Source organism: Aquila chrysaetos, chromosome 19 (assembly GCF_900496995.4).
Source record: "Aquila chrysaetos chrysaetos chromosome 19, bAquChr1.4, whole genome shotgun sequence".
Taxonomy (NCBI): domain Eukaryota; kingdom Metazoa; phylum Chordata; class Aves; order Accipitriformes; family Accipitridae; genus Aquila; species Aquila chrysaetos.
In genome coordinates, this window is record NC_044022.1 from 6380396 (window position 1) to 6406657 (window position 26262).

General features: G+C 42.7%; 1 protein-coding gene across 5 annotated transcripts in view; it reads left to right on the forward strand.

Moving 5' to 3' along the window:
- ATP8A2 (ATPase phospholipid transporting 8A2) overlaps window positions 1-26262 on the forward strand; it is a 356040-nt gene that overhangs the window by 246308 nt on the left and 83470 nt on the right. For all 5 annotated transcript variants that reach the window (XR_003927481.1, XM_030042177.2, XM_030042178.1 and 2 more), the window contains one exon: window positions 1495-1602. Coding sequence is in view for 4 of the 5 variants with exons in the window: in XM_030042177.2 (XP_029898037.1) it covers window positions 1495-1602 (108 nt within the window). In the remaining variant the exon portion in view is untranslated. The remainder of the gene's footprint in view (window positions 1-1494; window positions 1603-26262) is intronic.

Sequence of the window (26262 nt, forward strand, 5' to 3'; positions counted from 1 at the left end):
ACAAAACAAAACAAAAAAACCCGAAAACCTTCCAGTCTCTTAGTTTTATTCACATTAAAACTGAATTTAAAAATGTGGGTTTTTTAAAATAAAGCAGTTGCTGGTCAGATCTCCAGTTGAAAGCAAATCTTCCTGCCCACTGTGTCTATCCATGAAGGGGCCTATCCTATGTACTGCTCATTAGCCCAGCAACTTTTAGGGTTGAACAAAATTCCAGCTTTCTGAGAGTGCCTAGAAGAGTGTTCTTTCCGTCGCTTCTGATGTTTTGCCATATGAATGCTTCTACTGTAAGGCAGCTTCCAGTTGCTCCCAGCTATCTGCCAGTCTGCACTGCACTGGTGCTGCAGAGTCCGTGCTGCTTTGTTTTCACCGCCTGTGCTGGAGAAAGCTCTCCTTTCTGAGGATGCTCAGTGCTTCCAGAGGAGGAGAAATTTTCTCCTCCTTCCAGAAGTTTGTGTCTATCTCGCAGGGGGCAGAACTGCTATACTCAGTTAGACACTTTGTTTCTTAGACATACTGTTCAAAAAGTGAACAAGTACAGTCATCAAATAGGAAGTATAAAGCTGAGAACTAAACATACACACTGTGTCCACCACAGCAACCAGTGTGTTAATTCATTCCCATGTTCCTATACCCATATGTAATTAGTAATTAAGATTTATGCAGGTACTTCACTGAATTGGAGCCAAAGTCATCAGCCACGGGAGTTGTTGGCATCCACAAAAGCTGGAGCCAATAATGAGCTCAGTTGCTTGTTACAACTGAAATTGCTGATTCCATCCACTGCAGTGTAAAAGTAGAACAGCTTAAATCATCCTGAACAGCAAAATAGTTTGGGTGTGTAGGAAAAATTACTTTATTTAATGCAACTGAAACGAAGTCTATGCTGGACATGCTCTTGGTCACTTTAATACTACTTTTGTTTACTCTTAGTGAGTCTACAGATTAAAGAACCAGTAAAGATAGAAACTGCATCGCATCACTTAGGACACCTTTAAGACAAAAAAAGCAAAGGTGATTAGTAGATGTTGATTGTGGTAGTGCATTACACAGCACTGAGTCTTCCTCTCTGAAAGGTCTGCGAGTGGTGCACATGGCCTGTATGCATGCACTCTGCCATGCGGGATTTGTCCATGTGAACTTTAACCTGAGCCTTTGAAAATGTCTACCTTTTGATGTATGTGTTGAACCTGGCGTGTGCGCAACAGGAAGCGGGAACTAGGTGAGAGAAATCAGAGTACCAAGGAAAATCTGATGAGTTTTTGGAGCTCCAAGAAAGACAGATTGGCCGAGAGGACTATCTGTCTGCCTTGTAGTGAGGCAAAAATTAAAGAGGAGAGCTGGTTGATACTGTTTAAACAACCTGTGCTACTGGCGTGAAACCAAGTGCGGTAGACAGACCTGAGAGAGACCTGAACAGAGAAATACCTCTAGGTTAGGTGGATGGAGGAGGTGCCCTGCGTTGACTCTCCTCCTTTCCCTTCTCCTTGACAGTTCAGTCACCTGGCCGTCTGGGGAAGCATGCTGCTCTGGCTGGTGTTCTTCGGTGTCTACTCAGCCATCTGGCCGACGTTTCCCATCGCACCAGACATGCTGGGGCAGGTCAGTACGAACGCTCGGCTGCGCGGTAAGGTGCTCAGTGCAGCGCCCCGCTGTCGCCAGCGCTGCTTCTTGCTGCTTCCTGAACGCTCACACAATGCTTGGAAAAGAACTGCGCTTTAGGAAGAGTGCTTGTACTTAAGTTTAACCTTTTTTTTAATCCCTGCATTCATTTAGCTTAATCTCCTCATTAGAAGAGCTTTTTCTCTCCCCAAAAGTGATATCATATGTGATTATATGCACTGTGGATACTATATAACAGTGCTTAGTTCACCTGGATAGCAGTGAGACTGGCTCTTTCATTAGTGCTTTCCCAGTAAGACTTTGTGTGTTTGACAAAATGCTATGTAGAAATTTAGTTTATTTGTTTTGACGTTTTGGTTTTTTATCATGGGTTCTTTCTCTTCCATATATTTTGCTTTCATACTCCTCCTTTTTTTCCTGCATTCATTTAAAATAAACCAGAATTTACTTGAGAATAAGATGAGATGGTCAGAAGCAGAAGGGAAGCTGATATGTTACTGGTCCCTTTATAATACTAGAGGAATTTTGGATTTGTTCCTTCAGTGTCAGCTGAGTTCCAGGTGGTGAAATTTTCCCTTCGGTGTCATTATTTCAACCCATAGTGAGAAGATTGAGTCATGAGCCTGTCAAAATCACTCAAGAGCCTTGTGCGTATTTAAAATAGGGGTTTACCGTGAACAATGAAGGACTTAATAAATGTATGTTAAAAAGTTATTCTGTAGAAGTGGAACTGCTGTCAAAATTACCAGAAAAAAGGTATTTTATAGTAAGTTTAGAGTTTTCCTTGATGCAAAGATGCTGTTTATGGTACAGGAAGAAGCAAAGCAAACTAATTTTAACAAAGAATCTAAGCACATTTAACTCATGTCACCTTTGTGTACTAGAAAATAATAATTAGAAAAGCTAAGTGTTGGCAAGCCAATTAGAGATTTTTGAGGTTACTCTCATGTTTGTACTCAACAAGAGCAGTCACGCATGATTTTGTTACTGTTCTGGCCCAATACATATTTTATTATCTTGTGCTAGAACAGTGGGCATAAGGGAGGCTATGGTAGATTTTCATGGACAGCTTTTTACAGCAGAGAGTGACAACTGACAGGCTGGGATCAGCAAGTGAGTGATAGACAGACAAAGCCTCGGTCCTCTGATAGTACTTCATGGTGATGTTTGTGTGTTTCACAGCACATACAGCATCAGTAGCTCTAATTCACATTTTCACATATGGAGCAGAAATTTGACTTGAGTATCATGCAGAGCCGTGAACTACTTGTTCTGAACAGCACACTTGTAAGTGCTGCCATTAACATGTCAGCCTTCTAAAACACAAACAATAAGGTGAGCTGTTCCTTCATACAAGAAGGGTTAGGCTATCAGCTTTAGCTTGGTGTTGTGTTGTTTGTTTTTTTTTAAAGTAGCTCCCATTTTTTTTTAATTGTAACTGCAACAAAATTCATATTGTGTCATTCAATATTTGCTCCAACATAAACCACAGGTCTGGGAACAAAAGCTTCATGTTAATAAGGTTTTGGTTTTACTTGAATATGTTTTTAGATAGTGTTTCTATTTAAACTTTGGTTTTATGCTCTGGTTTTCTGATATTATGACTTGAGAAGTGGTACTAGTATCTTGTTGAGATGAAAATAATCTCATGTACTTTTTTTTTTGGTGCAGAACACATTTACTTCGATTGTCTGGTCCAGTTCTTGTGGAGCTGTGTCCCTGGGTCGTTCATTATTCTAGAAAGACACTTTATGAATACAAGCAGTCAGAAATAATCTGTTGTGTGGCTTTCAGTGTGTGTGTTGGGGGGATCGATACTATTCTATCACTGCTTTCTTGTCTTTTTGAGAAAAGGAGTGGCAGTTGGAGGAGACTGGATTTGGCGGGGTTTTTTTATCCTTTTTTAAAATCAAGGAAAGCTCCCAAGGTAAAGGGAAGTTGCTTACCACTCGCATTAACTTATACAAAGTCTGTTGAGTAATCAGTTGCTGTCATAAAACCACCACGTGGTGAAATGAGCTGGGATCGTGTTAGGCTGTGTTCAGTAAAATGAATTGCCTTGCTGCTTCCCAGACTTCAGTTATTCCTTTATTCCCGCTATCTTCTTTTCTGCATATGCAAGTAATCAAGGTATCTTAAAAGCTTTGTTTTGGTTTTGAATCTCGATAGTGTGTTTATCTTCAAATAAACTGAACTCCAGAATATTTTAGATCCTCATACTATGCAAATCCAGTAGCACTTGAAGGGAGCTGTATTTCACTGTAATACTCACCTAGCATCTGTGCCAGCCGGGACTTTATGCCATCAGTAGAAGGCATAGGAGGTGCAAAACATTTTATTCCATCCATTCATCAAATGTCAGCATGGAGCCTTGCAGACTTTTAAGTATGTGAAAAGATGCTTTGTTTCTGCTGGGATTTATTAAACCATTTTCACTAAGTATTTCTTTCTCTTGCCCATTATATCTTGAGCATTCTCACAGGGAAAATAATACCATTTTTTTTTCCTCCTTGAGGGCAAAGGGAAGCAACTTTGTTAATCTCTGCTGTCAAAGAAGTCAACATATTTCTTCTGTTTCTACTACAGTATTCATAATAGAATACATGTAACATAAGAAGACAAAGCTGTGATAAAAGTCTCAGTAGGCCTTAACAGAAGTTTTCCAATAGTATGACATCTGGTACTTTGGAAATAAACTCTCTGGCTGTTTTGGGGGAACCTTTTCAGACACACAAATAGTATTTTCCTTTAATAGTATCAGAAGCAATAATGTGAGACCAAGGAATGTACCAAAGGAAGCCCTCTGGTAGCTCTCTTGGCTTTCCTGAATATTTGTAAGGTTTTTTGAGAGAAGTTCTTTTTGTATTTGCAGAGAACAGTGACAATGAGCAAAGTCAGTGCCTATTTTTTTTGTCTTGCCGTTGGAGCCAGGATACTTGAATGGGAGCTGACTTTAGATGAGCACTCCCAGAGGACAGTATTTTGTACAATATGTAAATCCTTACCCACCTTCCAGTAGTTATGACTTGCTGCCACAGATTGTTGGAAACAAGTGGATGCTGATGTTTTTAAAAAGTGCTACCCACTTTGATGCTCATTAAGAGGTGGTACAGAAATGTGCTGTTCTACGGATGTGAGTGCCTTTCAAATTATCTTTTTCCAGAACTTTTGGGGCTTGTGGCTTGTAACCTGGTGGTATTTTGTTGATCAGCACATTAGCTGTAATTCTGCTCTCATGCAGTCTTGGGTATTCTGTTTGCCTGGTGGATCGGGATTTCATGCCCCAAAGAGAACAGTCAGCAATATTATTTGCGCTCTTTTCTTGCGTATGTCATACAGGTGTTGAGTGAAATGCTGCTCATATTCTTTTCTCGTATGGATTTCTTCATAGGAATTGTAGCATACTTTAGGTTTATGGAAATAATATTACATGGTATGGATCAAAGTCTGTGTGCAGGAATTCCCACCCATGCACACACCTAGATACCTGTACCTGAAAGCATTTGTATGTATACAAGAAGATGTTATATATGTGTATGAAAGTGATCACGCTTTGAGTCTTGATCCAGACATATCTAACATGAAGAACAACAGATATCTTACTTCCCCATCCAAAGCTAACATACTGTATTTTTAGTGTTTTAAGGGAGAGTGGGGGTGGCAGGGAAGGGGTGTTCTGTCACGCCTCTGAAGCATCTGTTATTGGTTGTGGATGAAGAAGGAACTACTACTGAGCTGTCACTTCCCCCCCCTCCTTAATGTAAGTGTTGTGTTTTGTCTCTGCCTCATTAGTTGTTGTTAGCATTAAGGAAATGTCTTTAGAAAGATCAGTATCAGTCTCATTCTTCCAGCCTGGAGGAGGGTGGTTAAAAGAGTGGGGGTTTTAATCTGGTTTTGAGAGGGTCATGTGTTGTGGTTTATCTGAAGTGCAGGTTAGTAATTTCTAGGTTTTTACGCTTTTGCTTTGTGCTGTATGTGGGCATATCTCAGAACTGGGGTTTAAGAATAATTTTGGGTTTGGAACCCATTAATTTGATCTCAGGACGGCATTAGGAAGCCCTTTCTCATCTGAGGCCTCCAGCTTCCTCACGGCTGGAGGTTTTGAAGTTGGAGCTGCTGCACTTTCCAGTTAATTTTGTTCAACTGCAGTTGAGAGAAGCTTCATCAAAATCACAATCCAATTAATCATTGCACCACCAACTCTGCTTCTGCTTAGTGGAAACAGCTACATATAAGAGCCGCTTTCATAGCTGTAATGGCAGGCGTGCTTTTTGTTTCCTTGTGCTGCCCACATACTTGACAGAAGATACTTATTTTCTTCCAGCTAAACTGTCAAATTCTTGCTAGGTTATTTGTCTACTTACGTACAGGCTTTAAGGAAGCTGTGCATCAGCTTTGCCTGGATTAAGGGTGCTTTTTTAAAAGATCCCAGTAATCGAGATCTCTGATCCCATGTAATGTGACAATAGCAAGACTTACTCATATTAATGGTTTGTCAAGAAAACATCTAACCCTCTTTTAGCAAAGCTTCCCATTCTTCTCTATGTGCATGCCATTAGCAAGACAGTTTCACCTTAGCTTTTGCACTACATCATTGGTTTTTGAGGGCGGGAGGTGATCTAGAGGGTCTGATGGACTCTGGTTGCATGGCCAGTTTTGTAGCTGGCCTTCGGTCTGAAGCTCTCTTAAATCTTGCTGATTCAGTTCTTGCCAAAGTGTGTGAGAAAACTTCATGGTTTGTAAGACTTGGAAACAACACAAAACAAAACCAAAAAATCCTGGAGGCAAGATAATAATCGTTATTGCAATGTAATAAACAGGTTTCACGTTACTGCTCTTTCAAATCCACACTGAAACACTGACAGCTTAATGTACGTTTTTGTGTTTCCAGAATGTTTTTGCCTTTCTCTCTACGTTTGAATCTTTTTCCAGAGATCTCAGTTGTTGTTCTTTCTGGCTTCTCATATTTCCGCAGTTTGGTGCTAGTTAGAAAATCGGCCGTTCTGATTGTGGTTGGTTTGTCTGCAACCGGTTGCATATTACATTGTGGTGTTAATGTTTTGGTCTGTGGAAATGCTTCATCCAGCTGTTAGGCAGAAATCAGAGTTTGCCTGCAGATTGATGTCCTTAATGCCTGCTGATCATGTTTGTTTTTATTATTATGCACAGCGGTCTCCATGGCACTTGATGTGGTTTTGGAACTTTTTCTGCAGTTTTGGACTAGGCTCTGAGCAGACAAATTAGAATAATGAAGCATGCATATATTTTTAAGCATCTGTTGAAGGAGTGGGTTTGTTGTTTTTATGAACCACACATGGCTTTTAGAACTGAATCTCTCACCTCTAGATCCCTGGCATTGTGTTGTTCTTTGTCATACCCCAGAAAGATGAAAAAACTGAGATAAAGAAAAATAAATATTTTAATAACTCCTGAATACAAAACTAATAGATTAAACATGCTTATTTTCTGGAGGCTACCCCCCCCAAAACATGCTACTTTACCAATTTGGCAACTCTGCAGTGAACATATCCTAAACATTTCTAAAAGATGTCTCAGAATTATTTCTCCTTTGGAAGTATTTCATGAAGGTTTTAAAGCGGGACTGTATATGCAGCTGTGCCCAGCATTGTGCTGGCATTTCCTATATAGAGCCATATGAAAATAGGGTTAAGCCATGAGCGTAAAAACTTGTTCTGGTTTGGGAACTGGCAGTGCAGAGTGAGGCAGTCAGCTGGCCTTCAAACTTCGCTGAAGTTTTCATGTGCCCATCTTCGCTTCGGTCTTTATTCCTTCCCTGCAGAAGAGCTGAGGCTAATAGGCTAGTGTGTTAGATGGGGGAGCAACAGGAAAGTGAGTGGAGATAAATGGTTACCTGCAGGTTGTACAGATGGTGCAGCGGGTGTCAGCTGGTTTTCCTTCAGTGTTGCAGTGTAACCTGGATGCTAGCCACGCTGTCTGGCCAACGTCTGTTTGGAGATCATGTAGCCTTAACAAGTTTAAATGCTGCTCAGTAGCTTAAATAGAAATACAGCGCACACAAAGAACACTTAACACTTCTGCATAATTGGCAGATTATCCAGATTTATTGGTTTTGGAGTGGGGTATTGCGGTGTCCAGGAACAAGCTCCTTCACTCAGGATAGTTACCGTTCCATGGTAATGGACTGTGCTTCAAAAATTGCATCTTTTTTCAATTTGGAGTCCAGGGTTGCTCAATGTCCTTCAAAATTTCCCCAAATCACTTTTTCATATATTTAAAAGTAGTGAAGCCTTGTTGCATGCTCATGGAAAGATGTTTGGAAGATATCCTCTTCAGTATTTTTTTAATTAGAAACAGCTGGCTTTTAAATATAGAAAAGCAGCTACTGTATTGTACCAGAGGCAGTGTGTACTAATACTCATGTCTACAAAAAAAGTCTGTGTTTTGAGTCCCGTTGATGAGCAAGGACAAAGTAAGAATGTGTGACTTGCCATACTGGATCAGAGCATTTCTGATGTAGGCTGCGTTCTGCATCAGAAATTTAAGGAGGAAAATCAAACAGCTGTACAGTGTGGGTTTGTCATGACAAGGGTTTCTGTGCATCTCGATAAAAGAAAAAACTTTTTTTCTGTTGGATGGCATTACTGGAGAGTAGCCAAACAGTTTTTATGCCTCTTGTGAAGCACTTGGCTTCTGTGGCATCTTTTGCAGATCAACTTTGTAGGCTAGCAGCGTGCTACGTGGGGGATGGGTAGGGTGGGCAATGCAAGAGGCTTCGTCGCCAAGAGATTTGGGTCTGCCTCTGCACGCGTTCACTATTTAGCACTCCTGTCTGTGGTTGTCATACGTGGGAACCAGCCACGTTTCCAGGCAGTGTGAAGGCATCAAGCAATATCCTGTTGCTGTGTGGAGTTTATTGCCTAAATGGTCTGGGATGATGAGGATGGGCAGGAGAGAGTGGACGTGAGAGTAGGGAGATCAATATGCTGTTTTTCCTATATTCTCTAGGACACAAAGAAGGGAAGGTGGTAGGGTAATTGTGTATGTAAGATCATTTTTAAAAGAGCATTTAAGCTCATAGCAATGAAGCTGTGGCTCCTTTAGAAAATAAGAGCAGCAGATGGGATCTATTCCAGAGGGCAGGAGGTGACTGTCTGTGAGGTTGGAATTAGTGGTTTTATAGCTTGTTTTTGTCACACTTAAGTTGCTTTGTTTTCTGATGGATGCAGGAAAGCCCAGATAGCAGATATTTGGGGTTTGGTTGGGATGTTGTTTTTCCCTTCATTCCTTGGGGGTTGGAGGGTCATGTTGTGTTTTTATTTGAATTTACATATTATAAAGGGGCTTTGTTTTGTGGGGGATTTTTTTGTTTGTTTAGCTGAATTTGTGCTGCACACCACTGTTTCTTTCCTACACTGGTTGGATTACATTTTTGTAAGAGACAAGCATAACTATTTCATATGGGAAAATATTTCCAGATCAATGTGGAACATACCTTTATTCCCTTTCCTCCCTACAGTATGTGTTTCATGAGATCATTTTTTCCCAATTGTATTATGTCAACATTTGATCCAAAAAGCCCCGAGGAGTGGAAATGATCTCTCTTATATTGTTCTAAGGCAAACGTGGGTACACAGGCTTCAGGAGTAGTGAGGCTGGAAGGAGTGCAGCCCTCCCCAGTACCCTGCCGGCTGCTGCGGGTCAGCCGGTGCAGCCTGTCCTCTTCGGCTTTCCTGTTGACAGCTGGCGGCAGCACCGGTATCTTGTGCTGCTTCTCTATTGGCGGACGTAGCCAACAAAAAGCAATTCTAATCTGAATGCTGTAAGTTTTGGGAGTGCCTTTGGGTGTCTGTGCGGGAAGTCAAACTGTACCATTTGGCTTGTAGAGCGTAATTTCTCATTTGGGTATGTGTATCACTTGAGCTGGTGTTTCTATACCAGTAACCTTGTCAGAAGGCACAGGAAGGAGACTGGGGAAAAGACTAACAGTGTTATAATAGTGGTGCTAAGCAAATACACAAACTTCCAGAGAGCTGTATTTTCTTTAGAGTAGTACATGATTCAATAAGATTGATGGGAAGCAAGGACAGAGAATAATACAGGTGTTGGCCATAACATAATGTCTAAAGTGTGAAGGAGCCACCCATGATTAGATGTGCCACCATTGGTCTCTGCATCATAAAATGCAACAACAGCACCTCTCAGTAGCTTGATGTTGGGCAGCGAGTTTCTTCTACCACTAAGAGCCGCAAAGCATCTTGCAGGGCTCTATCTTGCAGCTCTGGACACATCTCCGTTTTCTGGTATATGACTGAAGGCAATTTGATGCATACTATAGAGTCAGCAGGCCAATGCAGAGAAAGCTTGGACAGTAGTATTGTCACACAAAAAAGGTAAGTAAGTATAAATATCTTTTCTCTGTAGCATGGAGTGCATTTTGGAGGATGCTGGGGAAGGAGAAGGAAGGGTTCAGTACAGTGGCTGAACTGTAGAATAAATGTTAGAATTCACCCTAAATGGCTTTTTTTTTTTTTCAATAAATCAGCCCAAATTCATGGTGTCAAGCAGCATTTCTCTGAAGGTACTTATTACCTTGTTCAGCAACTGGGAATTGCCAGTTCATTTCAAGGAAATGAACCAGAACAATATTATATGCAAACTTATTTCCTTTATCCCATTCTCTAAACTGATGGACTCATCTAGATTGAAATTGTGCGTTTGGAGCGTTTCTCATTTTCAGGTTTCTGGGAAGGAAGAGAATGAACACCTACCAGCTATCAGTTCCACCTGTAATAGTCTGTGAGCTGCACCCAGTACTCAGCAAAGGAGATGCTGAGGGAGTGGAATTCTTAGTTGGAGAGAGGGCAAGGAATATAAAGGGTAGAATGAAGAAACATTGGCTTTCAAAGATTCCACACTGTACTCAATTCATTGCTTGCCATTGCATGGGTGTGCAAAATGTGTGAGTGACTAGAAGAGAAGATAATGTGGTTAGCAGAGTATAATTTTAGACTCTATAAAAAAATGACTATAACTTTTGCAAGGACTTGTTTTGTGCGATGTTTTGGAGTAAGCATCTGTTTCAGTAAACATCTAAAGGGTTTTATTTTGGTATTTCTTTTATTAGTCCTATGGTTCCTGTATCTATGAAAACTGTTGCTTGCAGTGTTTTATCCAACAGTGTATGTACATACACTAGAACAGCCAATGTTTGGCATTTCATTTTGACATTTGAAGAAATATTCTTGTTACGGGGTTCTGAGAGAATTTCTAAGAGAGATGTACCAAAAAGGGATATTTTTAGGCTATTTCTATTTCAGAGAAGCATGAAAAGCAGGCACTTGAAGCTTTGCTTCAACAGAAGCTGCATTCAGGGAAGATCTTTCCAAATTCAAGTGAAGTTTCTCCACTCTAACGATACAGAAGTCAGAGATTGCAATGGTGAATTTCTTTGATAGTGTTAGACAGTTGACTTTCACTGTGCTTTTATAAAATTGAATGCCAATATAGAAAGAAATTTTTAAAAATGGAGGAGGGAGAAGTGAGCACATGGAGTAACAAGATAGGTATCTGGTGGGGAGCGAACAAAAAAAATAAGGCTCTGTCAAAAAGTTTTCCTAAGGCGCTTATAGAAAGCACTGTTGTCATTTGGGGTTAGGCAAAATCTCATTGAGCTCATGGGTCTCACCACTACTGCTCATTCAGAATATATGTGAAGAGCAGTTGAACTCCTGAATCACTGGCATCTTCACACAGACCAAAAGATGTATGAAAAGCAGCCACAAAGTCCAAAATGTTTTCCAAGGACCAAGTAAACAATTAGTGACAACTGCATTTGATTTCAGCTGTGTGTAAGGGATAAAATATGACTGAGGGGCATGGAATTTTATTGAAAAGTTGGAAATAGCCAGAGAGGGGACTGAGAGGGAGCTTTTAAGTGAACTTGCTGGCTGGCTTTAGAGCTAGGCCTATGAAGAGCGGTGTGTTCTGGTCTTTTGACGTTGGAAGTCAGAAAAATGAGTGTTTATCATGCTTTTCCTGTGCAAGCAAGTAAAATTGTTTTAAAGCCATAAGTCTGCATCGGTTTCTAACGAAAGTGGCCTGCAAAGACTCAAATTTAGCCAAGTGCTGGCTGTCACAGGCAAGACTAAGTAAATGGCAACCTATAGTGGATCTGGATACTGGGGTTTATTTCAGAACCAGAGAGATTAGCACTCTTAGCCTACGTGTTGTCATTTGTTTTTTCCTACCACAGCGTTATGTTCCCTACGTCTCGACTTCCCTTCCCTGCAGGGAGGTCACTGCTGGCCTGGGAAAGCTGGGCAGAGAGTTGGGTTGGTTCCTGCTGTGCCACTGCTGTCAGTGTTGACCATCCACAAGTGTTACTGGTCAAGGTCCTTGGCCATTCCCCAGCATTTATCTCTATGCATGTCCCTGTTCTTTGGGATCTTCTGCCACTTCCAGGATCTTTCCTGCAGCCAGCATCTTCACCACTTTCTTTCCAGACCCTCTCCCCCATTTTTTCCAAGACAATCACTTCTTTTCATGGACCCTTCTTTTTGGCATGGAACCCCAACCCCCTGGTTTTCCTTATCTAAATAGTCTATATGCAGAAGCACAGCACGTGATCAGCCTTGTAATTGGGGGTGGTGTTTCATATCTCTCTATTAGGCAGAGGATTCAGGACATGCCACTTCTGTTGAGTCCAAATGTTACCAAAATTTACAGCCAGCCTGTGCCAGTTGCAACTAGAGCAGGCTTCTGCTCAGGAGTTCAAAATTTCAGTTTTGGACATTCAAAGATGCACAGCTACTTTCTGCAGTGGGGTGTCAAGCAGTTTTGTATGTATTGGCTTCTGATGTTGTATATGCAGAAGAGGATTGATACATGCCTCAAAATCAGTGTTAAACTCTCCAGCAGGAGTAAGTTTTTCAGGAGAGGCTCAACCTGGGATGATGCTTTGAACTTTTCCCATCCCAGAGCGCCTGCCTGCTCTGTGACTGTGGTGAGTATCTATGTCTCTCTCAGTCAGTCCTACTGATTTCACTGGAACTACTTGAAGAGTTTCTATTTGTAGGGGTTGCAAACTCAGGCCCATAGAATTTGTTGTGGTTTTAACCACAAGTCCTGGAATATACTGATTTCTCGTTGAAATATTCTTAAGGATCTTGTCAGTCTTGTTTAGGGAAAGGAAAATCTTCATGAATCAGCCTAACTGGATAGATACCTTGTTGTGGGAACTTCACAAGAGAATACTCTTCCCAGAAAGCCAAACTGCTGTGTGCCAAGCAATCTTGTTTTTTCTTGTGGATCTAGGGGTTTAAAGTGTTGCTGAAATCATAGAATCATAGAACCGTTTAGGTTGGAAAAGACCTTTAAGATCATCGAGTCCACTAACCTAACACTGCCAAGTCTACCACTAAACCACGTCCCTAAGCACCACATCTGCACGTCTTTTAAATACCTCCAGGGATGGTGACTCCACCACTTCCCTGGGGGGCCTGTTCCAATGCTTAATAACCCTTTCAGTAAAGAAATTTTTCCTAATATCCAACCTAAACCTCCCTTACCTCAACTTGAGGCCATTTTCTCTCATCCTATCTCCAGCCACCTGACAGAAGAGACCAGCACCCACCTCACTACAGCCCCCTTTCAGGTGGTTGTAGAGAGCGATAAGGTCTCCCCTCAGCCTCCTCTTCTCCAGACGAAACAGCCCCAGCTCCCTCAGCCGCTCCTCATCAGACTTGTGCTCCAGGCCCCTCACCAACCTGGTTGCCCTTCTCTGGACACGCTCCAGCCCCTCCATGTCTTTCCTGTCGTGAGGGGCCCAAAACTGAACACAGGACTCGAGGTGCGGCCTCACCAGTGCCCAGTACAGGGGACAATCACCTCCCTGCTCCTGCTGGCCACACCATTTCTGATACAAGCCAGGATGCCGTTGGTCTCCTTGGCCACCTGGGCACACTGCTGGCTCATATTCAGCCGGCTGTCGACCAGCACCCTCAGGTCCTTTTCCACCGGGCAGCTTTCCAGCCGCTCTTCCCCAAGCCTGTAGCACTACATGGGGCTGTTGTGACCCAAGTGCAGGACCTGGAACTTGGCCTTGTTGAACCTCACACAGTTGGCCTCGGCCCATCCAGCCAGCCTGTCCAGATCCCTCTGTAGAGCCTTCCTTCCCTCAAGGAGATCAGCACTCCCGCCCAGCTTGGTGTCATCTGCAAACTTACTGAGGGTGCACTCGATCCCCTCGTCCTGATCATTGATAAAGACATTAAACAGAACTGGCCCCAGTACTGAGCCCTGGGGAACACCATTCGTGACCGGCCGCCAACTGGATTTAACTCCATTCACAACCACTCTTTGGGCCCGGCCATCCAGCCTGTTTTTTACCCAGCGAAGAGTACACCCGTCCAAGCCATGACCAGCCAGTTTCTCCAGGAGAATGCTGTGGGAAATCATGTCAAAGGCTTTACTAAAGTCCAGGTACACAACATCCACAGCCTTTCCCTCATCCATGAAACGGGTCACCTTGTCATAGAAGATCAGGTTAGTCAAGCAGGACCTGCTTTTCATAAACCCATGCTGACTGGGCCTGATCACCTGGTTGTCCTGTACGTGCCACGTGATGGCATTCAGGATGATCTGCTCCATAACCTTCCCCGTCACTGAGGTCAGACTGACAGGCCTGTAGTTCCCCAGATCCTCCTTCTGGCCCTTCTTGTAGATGGGTGTCATATTTGCTAACTTCCAGCCAACTGGAACCTCCCCGGTTAGCCAGGACTGCTGCTAAATGATGGAAAGTGGCTTGGTGAGCACGTCCACCAGCTCCCTCAGTACCCTTGGGTGGATCCCATCCGGCCCCATAGACTTGTGTGTGTCTAAGCGGTGTAGCAGGTCACTACCCATTTCCCCTTGGATTATGGGGGTTTCATTCTGCTCCCCGTCCCTGTCCTCCAGCTCAGGGGGCTGGGTACCCAGAGAACAACTGGTCTTACTATTAAAGACTGAGGCAAAGGCAGCATTAAGTACCTCAGTCTTTTCCTCATCCTTTGTCACTATGTTTCCCCCTCCATCCAGTAAAGGATGGAGATTCTCCTTAGCCCTCCTTTTGTTGCTAATGTATTTATAGAAACATTTTTTTGTTGTCTCTTATGGCAGTTGCCATATTAAGTTCTGGCTGGGCTTTGGCCCTTCTAATTTTCTCTCTGCATAACCTCACGACATCCTTGTGGTCCTCCTGAGTTGCCTGCCCCTTTTTCCAAAGGTCATAAACTCCCCTTTTTTTCCCCGAGTTCCAGCCAAAACCCTCTGTTCAGCCAGGCCGGTGGTCTTCCCTGCCGGCTCATCTCTTGGCACGTGGGGATGGCCCGCTCCTGCGCCTTTAAGATTTCCTTCTTGAAGAATGTCCATCCTTCCTGGACTCCTTTGCCCTTCAGGACTGCCTCCCAAGGGGCTCTGTCAACCAGTCTCCTAAACAGGCCAAAGTCTGCCCTCCAGAAGTCCAAGGTGGCAGTTCTGCCGACTTCTCCAAGAATCAAAAACTTTATCATTTCATGATCACTGTGCCCAAGATGGCCTCCAACCATCACATCACCCTCAAGTCCTTCTCTGTTCATGAGCAACAGGTCCAGTGGGCTGCCTTCCCTAGTTGGCCCACTTGCCAGCTGTGTCTGGAAGTTGTGTTCCACACACTCCAGGAACATCCTAGACAGTTTCCTCTCTGCTGTGTTGTATTTCTAGAAGACATCTGGTAAGTTGAAGTCCCCCAAGAGAACAAGGGCTAGCAATTGGGAGACTTCTCCCAGCTGCTTACAGAGTATTTTGTCTGCCTCTTTATTCTGGTTGGGTGGTCTATAACAGACTCCCACCATGGTATCTGCCTTGTTGGCCTTCCCCCCGATTCCTGCCTGTAAACACTCAACCCTGTCATCACCATCACTAATTTCTAGGCCATGAAAACACTCCCTAACATACAGGGCTACCCCATCACCTCTCCTTCCTTGCCTATCCCTTCTGAAGAGTTTATAGCCATCCATTCTAGCACTCCAGTTGTGCGAGTCATCCCACCATGTTTCTGTGGTAGCAACTACGTCATAGTTTTCCTGCTGCACAATGGTTTCCAGCTCTTGTTTGTTGCCCATGTTGTGTGCATAAGAGTAGATGCACTTCAGTTAGGGTATTGATCCCACCACCTTTTTGGGGGGAGAAGCCCTAATCCCTACGTGACCACTGTCAGGTGCTTCTGTGGTTTCTAACACATCAATAACCCTTGTGTCTTTGCTGCCGCATGGACCTCCATCCCCTACCTCTACTGACATGGCAGACCGAAGGATCTCGCTAGCACACGGTCCCTCAAACATTGGCGTGCTGCCCTCAGGCTTATCTCTAGTGAGCCTGGTTTTATCCCTTCCCCCTTCAAATCTAGTTTAAAGCTCTTTCAGTGAGCCCTGCTAACTCCTGTGCAAAGATCCTTTTTCCCCTTTGGGACAGGTGTACCCCATCTGTTGCCAGCAATGTTCTTGTCCATGATGCTGGTGAAGTGCTGATGTAGCAAATGTATTTATTGTTAAAGGTTTTAGTTTGTTTTCTCCTACAGTTTTCTAGTAGAAGTATATGGCTTTTGTTCTAAGTCTTTCAAGCCTCATAATGTACACAGTGTGTGAGACACACTGTACGGGGTGATAATAGAGGGGAGAATGGGCTTTGTTAGTCACATGGGTGTGAGTATTTGGAGAAATATTTTTGTGCTCTATTTCTGACATAACACGTGGGAAACACTGCATTGGTCTGGTTAGTGGCATAACAGGAGCTTCCTGTATGTGATGTGTCTGTACAGCACCCACAGGGCTTGTTAGTGTTTGACCCCTTATGCTGTGGATGCAGAATTTCAGATTTCTGAGGGCAGAAATGGGCTGGAGACCTGTGTAGAAAAGATCTACTAAACTTAGTGTATGAATCTTAACATCTGTAGATATGTCATAGCATCAGCTGCTCTCATCTGTTGCATCAGAGCTCTTGCCAAGGTTGGGTCTTTTGTAAGTGATTAAACTGTGCAAGCTTGTTGCTAAACTGACAAAGTTGGATTGAACAGAGCAAATAAGTTCAAGTTAACCTTCTGGATACTCATTAAGGGGATCCTAGGCTTTCCATAAAGTAGGCTGTAAGCAGATATGTATAAGTTTATCAGCTCAAATGCATCTGCAATTACTTTTTACACCAGAATCACTCTAGATACTGCTTTAAGACAGACTACAAGAGTGGTTTTGTGAGAGAAAGAAATGTCAAGAGGGGCAAAGAGAAACAAGAGCTGTGGAGGACATTGCCTGAGTTAAATTATGCTCATTAATTCAATTTGAGGCAGGAATGTGTGTAAATAAACCCTGGCAGCTGCAGCAGCTCTCATTTCTGCAGGGCTTTGGCAGGAATGCAGGGGCCAGTGGACATGAAATCCTGGCGCTCTTTTGAGAAATTGCAGGCAGACAGCTCTGCAGCCAGGAGAAAGAACAATCCAAGATTTACTGAAAAGACGTAATCACTTTAAGCAGACCTGAGTGTGGAGTTTCAGACATGCAGATTTGGAGGTAAAATTAGTGCAGACAAAAACTAAGTCATTGAAAAACCGTGGGGCTTACCTAATTCTCCTGGGTTAATGGCATTATTCTTGTTCCAAATGTCCAGCCTCAAAATGGAGCACGAGAATTGTAGCTGTATTATTCAGTGTCTTCAGAGTAACTTGAGTCTGGGTTTTCACAAGCAATTGTCTATAGGTAGCGTAACCGTTTGTGCTGTGTACTGAAAGTCAAGTTATACTGGCCACATGAAGTGAAGTGGTTTGTGTCCTGAGGAGTTTAGTCTTTGGTCCTTTTCCTGATACTGGATCCCCATGAGTGCCTGTAAGAGCATTCCCATCACTTCACATGGTCCCAGAATTTGCCTTCCCTGCCCTCCACCTTCCCAGATATTCAGAGGACAGATCTCTTAATGGGTGCTGCAGAGCTGAGGGTGGGAGAGGGGCAGTTCTGCAACAGTTAACAAGCGATGGATGGATTCTCAGATCAGTGGATTTTTCAGTTGTGAGGGGTTTTTTTAGCCGTAGCAGTTGCTATTTGTCTGAAACCGATTTGAATATGAGCTTGATGTATCAATGTTATGTAAAAAATAAAGAAAAACAAAGTGAACAGTCCCTGACCAAAGAAGAATCCTTGGTTTTGCTGGCTTTAACCTAGAATTTTAAACAACAACATCACCTAGAGCTAAACTGGTTTGAATTTTAAAGGCAGTCAGATGAACACTTTAATAACAGTATTTGATGTAACTATTAATTGATTATATTTTACCAAATACTTGAAATCTAATAGTTACTTCTACTGCTACATGAAAAAGCAAGGGTTTTTTTCCTCAAATGAAACCCACCTTCAGCATAGGTTTTGTCTTTATCTCAATTCCATTGTCTTCAAATATTTGCATATCTGAAAATGACTTAAAAGTGTGCTGGCAAGGGAGCCTGTGTGAAAATGAGGTCTAGTGAGGTCAAAACCGTAGAGCAAAAGCTGCAAATGGAAGAACTTGACATTAGCAGTAATAATAATGGACGTTCATTGGGTTTTGAAGTAGCCTCTTAGCTTTGCACATTAGAAAAGCCTACAAAGGTGCATATGTATTTAATTGTAACTTTTCAAATGTAATAAAGTTTGTCAATAGCACTTACGAATTTCAAAGTAGGTTTCCTAAACAGCATTTTGAAATATGTATGTGCTCCGGCTTTACCACTGTCTTTTTCTGTTGGATGTAGTACAGGCACCTATGTATGGCTGATGATAAACCAGGAGATACTCGGGGAGTTTCAGAAACAAGCAGATTAGTTGTTCAAATTCTGAACTGGTTGCTATTCTGTTAAATAGCTGTGTCTCAGTAGCAGAAGCAGAGCTGCATTAAAGACATTGACCGACATATTGTAAGTTTTTCTTACTGTTCTGCGAGAGAATACATGAACAGACCAGAGATTTTGTCTGTCAACACTCCAAATTCAGTGGCACGTTTGGAAATGTAGGTCATAAAAACAGGGAACTGGGAAAAGGCAGCCCAGCAGTCAAGCAAGGATAGACCCAGTCACGCATAACACTGGCATTGTTTTTGTTGGAAGTGGCATAAGAACAACAGCATCCAGAAGTTTACTGGTCCTTCAGACAATTTAATTACAAGCTTGTCATAAATCTGTTTCTTTTAGTATGGAACGTATCTGCCTGAGCAGTGGTGGTCAAAACTCAGGGCAAACTGCTGAGACTTTCCTAGTGTGTTATTTTATGCCCCCCCTTTTTAAGCTATTGTTTACATCCAGTGTTATTTTTGTCCCTTTCAGCCTAGCTCACCCTCGACACTACTAGCTTCAAACATCATCTAATGTGAGATTTAGCAACAGAAGAGCAACAAGATCTCCTCACACCTGCTGTCTTTCAATAGCTGCCTCTGGGTCAGTAGCCTCTGGCTGGCTTTGCTGTTCTTGGGAAACTTGAATTTTAATTATTTGCTCCTGTCAAGAGCAGCATAAGGAACACTCTTTCCTCAGTCTTGGTACAGTGAGCCTGAACACATGTGTGCAAGTCCCCTGGAAGTCTCTGCTTGCAGTTAGCTTTGGCTGGAATAAAATCAGTTGTGATTTGTGTTCTGCCTCTTGCGGACTTCCCTGTTGATACACCGAGGGGCATCCAGTGTTTAAAACCTGCACACAGCACACCCTCACTGGCTTCTCTACCCATTGCTGCCCAGATAGGTACGGCCAGCACTGGCTTATGTCCCCGCGGAGGTGCGCTTGGGTGCAGCCGCGTTCGTTCCAATTCACAGTGGTTGCTGCCCGCACCGTGTGCTTTTGGCGTGTGCGCGGAGGCGTGCACCGCTTCAGAACTTAATTTCTACTAATGTACCTGCATCTTTTTGCAGATAAGATTTTTCTGGTTATTTCTCGCATGTCTTGGATTCCCACCGTTTCCTCTCAGGCTGCTCAGAGACAGCTGAGGAGCGGCTTTTGCAGCTTCGAGTTTGACTCCTTTTCTCTTCAGCTGGCTCCTTGCAGGGCCCCCGAGCCGCGCTGGGCCGGCAGCCGCAGTCCTGCTTCCCGCTTCTTCCCTGGGCCCCCGGCACCTGGTCAGTTCACCGCCGCAGGGACGGGCCCGTCCAGTGGCGGCTGCTCCCTCGCCCCGCACCGCGCACTGCCTCTTCCAGCAGGGCTTCAAAAGAGCAGAAAGGGCTCGAGGGAGAAATTTTGTGAGCGGTCCAGCAGTCGCAGCAGGCGATTGAAGGGCGGTTTCCAAAGTGCCCTCAATTAGCGAGCGTCGCTGTGGCTGAAGACGTACTGGAGCCCAGGTACAGCTTTGCCAACGCTGCAGGGAAGGCCCTCAAGAGTCGTTTCAGCGAGTTCTTTGCTTTATATTTGATTCCTTCCATTTTCTTTTTGCTTCCAGAGGGACTCAGCTAGGACAGGAGTCGCAGTCTGAAAGGGAATTTATCGCAGCAGAATACATTACTGACTTAGAGCCCTTTCTCCCTGCTCAGCTACTGCTGGCCATTTGTGTAATCTGTTAAACAGTTTGGAAAGTTTTTAAACGTCTGTGCCAGAACTCAGCTATGAAGCATAAAAAGCAGCTAGTGCTGTCTTAAGCTGAAAAATCAATTTGATAGCCTACAATGTGGCTGCATTGCTGTGCTGTGGTCATCACAGTGACTTGCAGAGCCCTTCTTTGCCACACCTGCACTCTGCAGCTAGGATTTAGCATTCCAAAGCCCGATCAACCTCCTACTTTCTGCCTGTTTGGGGGATTTTTATTTATTAAATGAGACATCCAAAGAGGTTTCCTCTGTGCAATTTTTTTTTTTTCCAAATGTGCAACTTCCTCCTTCCAATTTATACTGGCCAGCATCTCAAATTAGGTGTTTTTTTGGTTTTTTGGTTTTTTTTTTTTTGTTAGCCTTGAGCCAGTGATGGGTTTGAAATCTGTCTTAAGGTCATAAAGCAAGAAGCTGAATTTTATAGCACTGGAGAAGGAAGAGATTCCCAGAATCTTATCTTATGCATGGGCCAATATATGCTTTCTACCGCATAGTGAGATATGCTGTTTAAAACACTTGATAGGGATGTTTTTAATCAAACTAATTCCATTAAGAATAGTTTTCATATCTACGAGGGATGGTGGATGCTTTTATTGTTGGAGCCTGAGGCTGGAAGGCTGAGAGGATGGGAATGTTAGTATGTTAAAGTAATTATTGCTGTGATTTTATAGACTAGCAGGTTGTGACCTTTCTCTGCTTCTCACTGGAAAGCTGGGCATTTTCCCCTCTGTGGTAATCTAAATCTCCTATTGTTGAATTCTTATGGTGAAAAGATCCCAAATGGCTGTCAGCTTTCCCGTAGAATTTTGCTATGGGCTTGAGCAGCGTCCCTGTAAGTCTCGGGTGGGTTTTAACGTGACTTTAATTCTGCCATCATATGTCTGCTTTACAATATGGCTGCTACTATAATTGCATATTTGCCTTCAAACAATAGCTTGCAGTGCTGTGTAATTTCTTTCTTGACATGGGTACATGTGTCATGTTTGGTGGTGCTACTTACTGTGCTGTGTGCAAGATGATATATCCCTTGTTATCTTTTATGGGGGGAAAAAAGAAAATAGAGTAACTGTTCATACACACCAAATACGCCAAACTGAATACTAGAACATGGGATAATTGTGGAAATGTGGTAATTTTAAGACCATCTAAATCAGCTTTCTAGCCCACTGCATCATCCCCTGAAGTCAAAGAAATGATGCAGTACAGAGCTGCCATCTAAATTATTAAAACGTGTTCCTTGGAGAAGAGATATGTTCATATATGAAGTGTAACTCAAAGATATATTGGATTTTCTGATAGCGGGAACTGAGTAAATAGACAAGAATAGCAGGGCGGGGGGGGAATTACAAGGGGCTGTATACCAATGATCAGGTGGTTAAAAAGAAACCCTTGTGATTAATAACATTTCTATTTAAAAAATATGTGTGAAACCTTTTAATGACAGTATTGAAATACTGTACTTCAGGTGTATAATACTCTTCCTGTAGTGGAACTTCACCAGTGCTAGTTCAAGGTGATTTTTTTTTTTTTTTTTTTTTCTTTCCTGGCTGTGTCATTTCCCAGCCTTGAACTACTTGAACTACTGCTTCAATTCCCAGTTATTTTCCCATCCATCTGTTGTCTACCCATTTGTCAGTGTTGATTTCCATGTCTTCCCTTCCACTTTATGCAAGATCTTTAAGGGAAGGAGAAATCAACATCTGATGTAGCCACTCTATCTTTTTTTTTTGTCATCAGCAGCATTCAGGATTGTTTTCTTCTGCTTTTTCCAGCAGTCCTGCCCCCCAAAAAAACACATCACACTTGCTGTGTCTCAAACTCTTTTGCATCCATTCTGCTTCTTTTATTCAGTAAGCTATTGGTTTTCTCTGACGTCTAGCAAATCACACTGTTCTTCCTACCTACCTCACTAAATACTCCCCCACATAGTTGTTTGGGTTTTTTTTTTCTTGTTGTTTCTTTAATAACTGTAGCGTCGGTAACCCCTTGTGCAGTTTCCACTTCTCTTCAACCAGGACTGTCTTCAGTCCAGTTCTGCTATCTCCTTATCACAGACTGGCACTTTCTTGAGTAATTCTCAAGCCACTGGCTTTTTTTGTCTCTGTTGTTTGACAATGCTGGTATCATGTTCCTTGTAGAAGCCACTTCTTCTACCCAAGTGGGTAGAAGCTACCATGTTAGTGTTGTGCTATCTCAGTTCATATGGGAAAGAAAACTGATCATACGCAGCAAGTTGTAGTTATCTTTTAATTATACAAGACATTGCTTGAGAGAAAGCAAAGTAGGTCCTGACCACAGTGTCCCAGCAGAATGGTGACAGAGTAATGGACAGAGCAGAAGTCTGCAAACAACTATTGAGTCTTTTCAAACAGTAGTGGTGTTTTGTTCTGTAGAAAGCACATGGCAGATACTACTGTGATACAGGGAACTAGTATTAGTAGACCATGGTAACAGGTACCCTGCAGCATCATGCTAACATTTTCCAGTTACACAGTCTGATTCAGGAAAAGCAGTGCAATGGATTTTAAAATATTATTTCTCTGTACTTAACTTCAAAAAAAATACATGCTAGGCAGTTCTTCATGCAAATGCATGGTTGACAAGTACTTATAAGTAGCGTTCAAAATAGATGTGCAACTGTGACATCTTACTAATAGGCTTCACCCGTATTTTGGTATAAAGATGTGTGTGTGAAACTTTGTCAAGGGGAGAAGTACATCAAAAGGGTTAAAAATCCATAGAAGAGATTAAGGATCAAATGGCTCCACAGAGGAAGAGGGAACTCAAGATTGAATAATGCTGTGAGCTTTCTTGGAACAGAGCACTGTCAGCTGCTGTTATAATCCCATCACTCTCAACAGGCACACAGCGAGTCTGGGACAATTGTGTCTCCGAGTTCAGTACTAAATGAGCTACTTCTGAAGCTGGCATGCAGGGTTATGTCATCCTCTTGATGAAGTGGCCTGTAGCGTGCATCCTTACACATCTGTAACCACTTAAGAATGCCCCTAAAGTTTTCCGAACTGTTACAAACCACAGGATGAACAAGAGTAGAGGAAGGATAGGGGAGAGGGAACACTGTGGATTTTATAATGAATAAGCTTCCAGTCCAGAAGACAGTAAATAACTTTGGAGGAGAGGCTTCTGCTGTGACTAAGCGCTTTGCTTTTTTTTGCAGGGGGCGGGTGGGGAGCTCATCTCTTCAATACCATGTCACTATATCTCCTTTTGTGTGGCTTGTACCGAGCAGACGTCTGGATTTACACCTCTTACAGACAGCATGCAAAGTCAGCACAATAGCAGTAGATGCAGAATATAATGTTCATACAGTTGTTGGTCTTCTCACTGTTGCACTGGCTAAGCTGAGCGATGTAGGTAGTGACAGAAGGAGGTGAGTCTGAACACCTGAAGGGTTTACGCTTTTTTTTTGAAAATCACTTCTCCCCACTTGATCTTTTCCTTCTCCACCCCTCGTCCTCCCTTTGTCCATCTCGATGACTATCTGCATTTTTTGGTGCCTGCATTCCTTTGCTCAGAAGAGATCGGGAAACAGGTTGCCATTTCCATCACACTTGAATTACAGTAGCTGGTCTAAGAAGTATAAGACAGAGGCCAGCCCATTATTCGAGCTTGCAGGCCCCACTTGAGCTTCCATGGGGACTGTGGTCCACCTTTTAGTGCAGCAAAGTGTAATGTGGGAAGCACTAGTGCAGGGTAAAGAATTTAAGAACAAGGTCATACTTTTAGGCAGGTCCTAATATTTTTACTGAAACTACCCATGTGTATATTGTAGATCAGACTGTAACATTGACTAGATCAGTATCACTTCTCCAAGAAGAGTCAATAACAGGTTGTTTTCTTGATGCTGAAGCCTTTAATTCCAGTGTGGCACTAAGGTTCTGCGTTGGGAACTGCTAGCAAGTTGAGAGGCCTTCAACAGAGCTGTGAAAAGGAGTCTGTCACTCACACCATTCTCCTCTCCTGTAAAACCATAATCCCTGCCTCCGTCTGAGGTGCCAGCCTCCTGAAGTGCTTCTTGCTCTGGCAAAGAGTGCCCTTCCCTTTCCAGTACAGGTAGAAAAGCAACTTGCTGGTCTGAGTGGAGCCATCCTGGGTCTCCACATGTGTGGGCTGAACTCTGCCAGCATCCTGTGTGCCAAAATTTCTTTCATTCTGACTTGCCATCAGTCAAGAGCAAGGATGTAGTCTAGCACCCAGCTGCCCTTGTCCACTCCAGATAACTTCCCCCACCTATTCTTTTTAAAATAGTAGAATGGAAGGGATTCATTTTAAAAGGAGATTCAGGGCATTATTCCCTGAGGAAAAACAGGGTTTTAACTCAGACTTGCAAATGCATCTTAGAGTTAACAAGCATTTTTGTATGCCCTTGTGTCTGTTGCAGAAAGCTGTGTTCTTTCTATGCTAATTAACTCCTTCCTTGATTACTGCAAACTCCTCTGTTTCGACATCCCTAATTCCCAAATCATACTTTCAATCTTTCCAAGCTTCAGCAACTAAAATTCTTTCTAGCCCATTAATCAGACCCTGCATCATTTCAAATTCCTCCTCATGCATTGTTTCTAGTGATGCCAACTCTTACCAATTTATTACAAGCAATGTGAGCCTGGCCTTCGCTCAGGAGGCCATAGTAACAGGAGAAAATTTGCAGCATACCCCTTCTGCTTTCATATGCTTTGGAAAAAGAGTAAATCTTCACCTGATGTACTATGGCATGAAGGAAATTGCTCTGTTCTTCGGGCAAGGATCCCATATCTTCACAGTTGTTAGGGATAAACACTGAATATATGTACCTCTCTCAACCTTTTGTACTATCTGGTGTTACTTTGGACAGATAACCCATTTAACATATAAGACAATTAAGCTATTAAGGGTGGTTTCAAGCCACGCTAGGAATAAAACCTGTCTGTATAAATATAGATAGAGAAAAAATGTTCTTCTTTGCCATATTGCTTAATGAAGAAACAGCCTATAACGTGAGCTTAGTTAACACACACTGGTGTCATAATGCTTTGCATTCACCCAACACACAAGATGGTTAAGAATTACTGCTATTGTCTCTGTGCTAGTATAGAAGGCCACTTTTGCCTCTCTAATATCCCACATCAAGTGCTATTGTGTTTCATTTCAGTCCCTGGTAATGTTAGTACAGAATACTCTGCTGGTGCACCCTGAGTTAATCGGTGCCAGTATACCTGAGATGTGAGATTAAGCAGCTGGAACAGTGGAGGAAGGTACGTCAAGCTTACTGGCATCTTGACTTGGCAACATAGGTGAAACTTTCCCATCTGCTCCCACCTTCTATGGCAGGCCTATTAGCATGCTAGATCCTGTTTCCAGTTTCTTTTTCTTAAGCTTCCTTTTGTGTTGCAGAAGGCTGACAGCTCTTCCAAGTGTAGGATATTTGGTGTTAACCTTCTGGCACTTTGGAGTCCTGGCTTTAGTTAGGTCTTCTCCTAAGGAGTTCTGCAGCAGTGCACAGCATGTTGCTATATGTAATAAATTTTGTCATTGTTTTTGTGCTTCTCCAAGAGAGAGTCCAAAATGAGAACACAGACTTTACTTATATTTTATTTGTCTTTGAACTGACTCATGATATTATAACTGATCTTTAAGTATTGCTATCCTTTTATTACTTGCTGCTCATCACTAAGGTCATAAGTATTTTATATTTAGTTTTATAGCTTGTGAAGCTGAATAGTCAGTCCATCCTAGTGCTCCCTAACCTTTCTGGGGCTTAATTTGGTATTAAGCATAATTTTGTAAGAAGGAAAAGAACATATTGTGCAGAACGTATGTCATAGACAGAATCTACCACTCCTTTCTTTTAAGATGGTTGTAATGAACAGTTGGACATTTGGTGGCCCCTGCCTGGCTGAAGAAGTTGTGGTGGTTGTACATGCCCATCTATATAAGACGGCTTCCTGCATTGTTCTGTGGAAGCTTGTCTTTGCCAAATGCTGCACTAAAAGTTTGTTGGATAGGGAAACATCAAAGCAGATTTGTGATGCTCCATTCCTGCGGTGTTCACGGGAAATG